The sequence below is a fragment of the Microtus oregoni genome, unplaced genomic scaffold (assembly GCF_018167655.1).
Source record: "Microtus oregoni isolate MIOR12 unplaced genomic scaffold, Mior012 000019F_ref0000042, whole genome shotgun sequence".
Classification (NCBI taxonomy): Eukaryota; Metazoa; Chordata; class Mammalia; order Rodentia; family Cricetidae; genus Microtus; species Microtus oregoni.
This window is the reverse complement of record NW_024543078.1, coordinates 1262069-1268068: the sequence shown is the minus strand read 5'-3', so window position 1 is coordinate 1268068 and position 6000 is coordinate 1262069. Positions and strand designations below refer to the sequence as shown.

The 6000-nt window shown below is 48.3% G+C and overlaps 1 protein-coding gene across 1 annotated transcript in view; it reads left to right on the top strand.

Moving 5' to 3' along the window:
* Window positions 1-200: 200 nt before the first annotated feature.
* The window catches only part of Itga5 (integrin subunit alpha 5), a 29460-nt gene continuing 23660 nt past the window's right edge, over window positions 201-6000 (top strand). Inside the window, exon 1 of the mRNA XM_041669647.1 lies at window positions 201-243. Within this exon, the coding sequence (XP_041525581.1) occupies window positions 224-243 (20 nt within the window). The 5' untranslated portion in view covers window positions 201-223. The remainder of the gene's footprint in view (window positions 244-6000) is intronic.

The following is a 6000-nucleotide window of genomic DNA, read 5'->3' as shown; positions in this document are numbered from 1 at the left end:
ACTCCCCCAAATTTTCCCTCCAAGGTCAATCTCTATCACATGCCTCCCCTCTGTCTTGGAGACTTAGAGATCCTAGCCCTATCCTCTATCTCCAGAATTAGATTTTATGAGATGCATTAGCTAAATGTTGATCTGAACCTGAGACAGGAAGGCCTCTGGCATTCAGCCTATAAGCTGGGGGACAGCTGTTGAAAGGGATCTCAGCCAAAGGGTCAGGAAGCTCATGCTCTTCCAGCCGCTAAGGTAAGCTGGGGAGGAGTGGGTGCTGGGTCTTTGCTATATAAATTTTGGTGGTAGTGGTGGATTTGAGGAATTTTGTTTGTTTGTTGTTGTTGTTGTTTTGGGGTGTTTTGGTTTTGTTTTAATTTTTTTTTTCTCAAGACAAGATTTCTCTGTGTTCCTGGCTGTCCTAAAACTCACTATGTAGCCCTGGCTGGGCTGGAACTCATAGAGATCCTCCTGCCTCTGCTTCATAAGTGCTGGGATTAAAATCTTGTGCCCATCAAAATGACTACAGCTAAAGATGGTGTGTTGCCCTTTGGCACCTTTACCATCAAGTGACCATGTGAGGCTATGATCCTCTTAGTTAGATGTAACCACTTTCCAATATACTTCAAAATACTGAACCTGATTTTAAAAATTCAGTGTTATTTGTGAAATTTTATTTTTCTTTATGAGTGTATGTGTGTTTTGTTAAGATTTGTTTATTTATTATGTATACTGTCTCAAAACTAGATTGAAAACAATTGAAGAAAATACCCAATATCTGCCTTTATATTTCAAAAAATGCACACTCGTGCACATACACACAGAAAATAAACAAATGGATTTCTTTTTTTTTTTTTTTTTTTTGGTTTTTTCGAGACAGGGTTTCTCTGTGGCTTTGGAGCCTGTCCTGGAACTAGCTCTGTAGACCAGGCTGGCCTCGAACTCACAGAGATCCACCTGCCTCTGCCTCCCAAGTGCTGGGATTAAAGGCGTGCACCACCACCGCCCGGCAATTTTTTTTTTTTATTCTGTGTGCACTGGTGTCTTGTCTGCATGTGTGTTGGCGTGAGGGTGTTGGATCCTGGGGTTACAAACGGTTGTGAATTGCTATGCTGGGAACTTGGGAACTGAACCTGGGTCCTCTGGAAGAGTAGTCAGTGCTCTTAATTGCTGAGTCATCTCTCTAGACCATGTCAGACCTTTTGTTTGTTTTGTTTTGTTTGTTTTTTGAGAAAGGTTTTCTCTGTGTAGCCCTGGCTGTGCTGAAACTCACTTTGTAGACCAGGCTGGCCTTGAACTCACAGAGATTTGTCTGCCTCTGCCTCCCAAGTGCTGGGGTTAAGGTGTGTGCCACCACCACAGACCAATAAATGAAAGAATCTTTTAAGGCTTGACTCCTCCTCCAGCTATTGTTCTAAAAGAAAGGGAGGGACACACACACACACACACACACACAATCTGGGGGTGCTCTATCACTGGCCTCATGAATTCTAGCCGCAGACTTTCTGTGTTACCTTGATGCAATGCTTGCTGCAGCAGACAGCTGGAATCCTTGTGAGGTCACTGTAAACCCCATGACTCAGCGCTGAGATAGGTAGCGCTCACTGAAGGGTAAGGAGGCCTACCTATTCTTAGCCTTTCATGTGATCCCTAGAAAACAAATGTGCTCATTGTGAAGTCATGATGGACAAGGAGGATCTGGAACCAAAGAAGGAGTGTGTGTTTGGGGTGAGTAGAGAGATGAAGAGAGCCAAAGGTTTAGTGACCTCCTGAGGAGGATTTGTTCTTGAAAAGCAAGCTGGGCCTTATCTCCAGCTTCAGCTTCATGCTATGTGTTAAGGACACAGTATATATCATGACACACACACACACACACACACTCCTACCAGATCAGAAATACTGTCATCTCTATAGAGACATAAAGAGCTGTAGCTACTGAGATGCCTGGATTTGGGGCACAATCCCTGGCTTTCTTGCCATCCTCCCTGACAGGGCCCTGACAATGTTTCAACTTCCTATCTTGGCTGGTAATCGTTCCACAAAGAGCTAGAAATGGCAGGCAGACTTGTGAAGAAGGAGGGAACTCCTGGCTCATCCACAGTCCCTTGTAGCCTCAATCGGATGTGCACTGGGAATCCTGGTGCTCCAGGTCCCTCCCTGATGGGCTCCAGATGTGCTCACATCTGGGAAGGCCATCCCAGGAAGTTGACACTCCCACTTACAGCTCCCACCCAGAGTCTCTCCTTTCAGCTTCCAGCCCTTCAGCTAAGAAATGCCAGGGACTCCTTTCTTCTCCAGAGGTAGGGACTGTGGGCAAAGCGGAAAGAGTGAGGGAAAGAAATGGGGGTGAGGTAAGAAGAGCAAATCAAAGGAGGTCAGTGTTTAGAATGCCCCTGAGGTGACTTCCAAAAGGGCTGAGAAAGACAGACAGGAAGGAAGGAAGGGAGGGAGGGAGGGAGGGAGGGAGGGAGAAAGAAAGAAAGAAAAGGAAAACTGAAGAAAGTTGGACTGGGCCTGAACTTGGGCCTGAACTGGTCCCTTTTCTCAGTGTCCTTCAGTCCTACCCTTCTCCATCAATGCTCATTATTAGTCCCCATCCCTCCGCCCCTGCCCAGTCCAGGAAACTCCCAGTCTGGTGTCTGCATAACTATCCAGTCACCATTGTAGTCACTAGGGTCAGAGTTCCACAGCCCCCAGAGGACCTAAGCACTATCCCCAGCACTGCTCTTGTCCCCCATGAACACATATATATATATATATATATATATATATATATATATATATTTTTTTGGTTTTTCGAGACAGGGTTTCTCTGTGGTTTTGGAGCCTGTCCTGGAACTAGCTCTTGTAGACCAGGCTGGTCTCGAACCACAGAGATCCGCCTGCCTCTGCCTCCGGAGTGCTGGGATTAAAGGCGTGCGCCACCACCGCCCGGCCCCATGAACACTTTTTATCCACCTCCTCCTCCATCCTGAGAAAAGTGGGGGTGGGAAGGACAGTGTAATCTAGGACTCTTCTTATTTTACTTCTGGGACATGAGGAGGGGTTTCTCCCGGGGCAGACGGGTGGGGTGGGAGTGGTAAATGGTGACTCACAGATGATGGAGCCATCAGTTCCCCTAAACAGAGACCTGAGTCAGGGCAGTGACAGCCTTGAGTTCAGAGGGCTTACTCCTGTACTTTCCCACTTCCCTCTCTTACAGACAACAATGCCCCAACTTCAGCAGGCTTCTATGGTAGCAGGTTCCTGCTCTGCTTCTGCAGATCCGCCTCCCCTCAGCTTCATCCTCTTTAGGGACGCCTTTCCTTCCTCCACGGCGGTTTCACTCCAGCTCAGGACCCAGTCTCTCCTGTCTCCTTATTCACTGAACTGTGTCATCTTTTTTGAGAACATTAAGTCTGAACAATCCCTCAAGTAAAAGAGACTGCTCTGGTGGGAAAACAGTAGCCTGGGGTCTCGGGTAGTGAATACCCATTTCTCCATGCTTCTGGAGCTGGAGAGTCAGTCTGTCCTAGCACACCTATGACCCATTTGTGTTCAGTTATACCAGAGAAAGGAAGGTTTGGGGCGGGGGTAAAAGGGGTTGGTTATGGGGTTTTCATTTTGTTGTTGTTGGGGTTGGTTTTTGTTTTCTTGTTGTTGTGTTTTGGTTTGTAGAAACAGGATTTCACTGTGTAGCCCTGGCTGTCCTGGAACTCATCCTGTAGACCAGGCTAGCCTCAAACTCTGAGATCCCACTGCTTCCCACTCCCTAGTGCTGGGATTAAAGCTGTGCCACCACTCGGCTAGGTTATGGATTTCTCAAGAAAAGTTTCACTGTGTAGTCTACACAGGCCTAGAACTCACAATCCTTCTGCCTCAGTTTCCCAAGTGCTAGGATTACAAGCATGTGCCAGTCAGCCCAGCTACTGATAAAGAGCTCACAGCCTTTATCCAGCCAAGCTTTCTACAGGCCCAGCTACTGATAAAAAGCCAGAGCCCTTTATCCAGCCAAGCTTTCTACAGGCCCCTAACCCTAACCCTACTTCTTAAACTCAGTGCTCTCCATTTATATGCATCTGAGACTCTGGAGGAAGCTGAGGAGTCTTACCCTCAGACATAAAAACCTTTCCCTTGGGTTGCATACAATCCTCCTCTCACCCCACCCCAAGGACAGCAGGTCTAGATTAAGATCCTGCTCCCCGTAGGACACAGCTTTGGAGAGGGCTCGCGCTGGTGGAGCAAGCCTCAGAAAGTCCTGGGATGCTTTGGGTGCTCCTCTGCCTTTCTCTTTGTGCGATGTTGCTGGCTACTCCTCTGGGTTTCCTAAGAGTAAAATTAGAGCCGCCATACACCTTCAATGCTGAGCCTTCGGGAGAAACAGCTTAAAACTCAGCCCAGAAGCCAGCATGTGTTAGATGAGCCATTGCTGTTTCTCACCCCAACCTGGCTGTCAGAGCTTCCCTTGACTCCTGACTGACTTCGGGCTTTGTATGTGCATCTGCACTCTTCTGTGGAAATTCACTCTTCTGCGGGCAGCAGGAGCTGGGTGAGTGTCCTGGTCTGGTCCTTCACCCTCTGTGTCTCCATCATGGAGCACACTATGATTAATAATAGCCATCACAGCAAATCGTTATCACTGAGCCACAGGACAGAGCAGAGATGTCAGATCTGAGAAGGGAACCAGAGATAAACAGAGGCCCTCAGACTGACCAGAGAGGTGAGAGATACAAAGCAGAGAGCAAAAGGTTGAGAGGAGGCTGAGGACCCAGGCAGTGGGCTCAGAGGAGAGGCATGGGTTTGGGGTCAAAGCACCCAAGTCAAGTTGGGCTGGCAAAATTTGTTACCCCAAATTTGATGACCTGAATTTGATCCCAGGAATCCAAATGGGGAAATAAGAGAACCAACTCCTGAAAATTGTCCTCTGACCCATTCATGTCATCTGGGCATGATTCCACACACAAACTGAAAACAACTGCAAAAAACCAGCCCTCGGGTCTGAGACTCTCCACGATTAGCCATGTGACCTAGACCAAGTCCTCACTCTCTAGCAATTTTCTCTTCTGAAGAAGGTTGGATGGAGAGCCTCTGGGGATCCTCTCTAACTGGCCTGGAGGGGATGCTGAAGCACTCCCAGCAGGAAGAAATCCCAGTTCAGATTCAACAAGAAGCAGGTGAAAGGGAAGCTAGCTAGGCAAAGGAAAATAAGACAAGTGAGCAAGCTCGAGGCCACGGGGTGAGGACTTATAAGGGCAGGGAGAGCCAGGAGAGGAGGAATATTGGGGAGAGTGGAAAAGCCAGCCAGAGAATGACTAAGGGGCTCCTGTGTAAACAGGAGCAAGGAATGAACAGGGAGGGGGCCTGTTTGAGTTGGCCAATGTTGGGGGATTGAGGAGGAGGACTAGGGCAGGACACTATGTCCCCTGTCCCCCACCAAGGCTCCTGGGAGAATCTGAGTCACACACCTCCCTAGCTATACACTCCCCTCCTTCCCCCAGCTCCTAAATCCTGGGGAAAAAAAATCCAAAGAGAGAAAAAAAAGAGAGAGACTCTGGGTTGAGAAAGGAGAGGGCTGGATTCAGACACGTGGAACCCAAGGTTCACAATGAAACTCTAGAAACATTAAGGCTCCCTCCTTCTCTCAAGGGAGGGGGTTCCCCTTGGCTGGTCTCACCCACCAGAGATTACCTTTGGGCACAGCTTGCTCAGATCCTGACCAACAGATTCCTTGAGTTCCTAACCTGTCAGATACCTTCAGATGTGAAAGTTGGATGGAGCCACCATGACTGTCCCGGGGCTGCAGCTGGCTCTGCCGATGCAGTTCTGAACACCTAGCAGGGTGACTGGGAATAGGAAGCAAGGTAGCAGAGAGACTGGATGAGGGAAGAAAAAAATTGACTCTGGGACTTGTATTCAGAAATCCCACAGGCCACAGTGGAGCAAAAGAGAAGGGCAAAGGAGGCACGATTTAACTTTGGGGGCATTATTCTAGAAGGGGAGAAGTCCTGGAGGAAGAAGGCAGAGAAAGGAGTA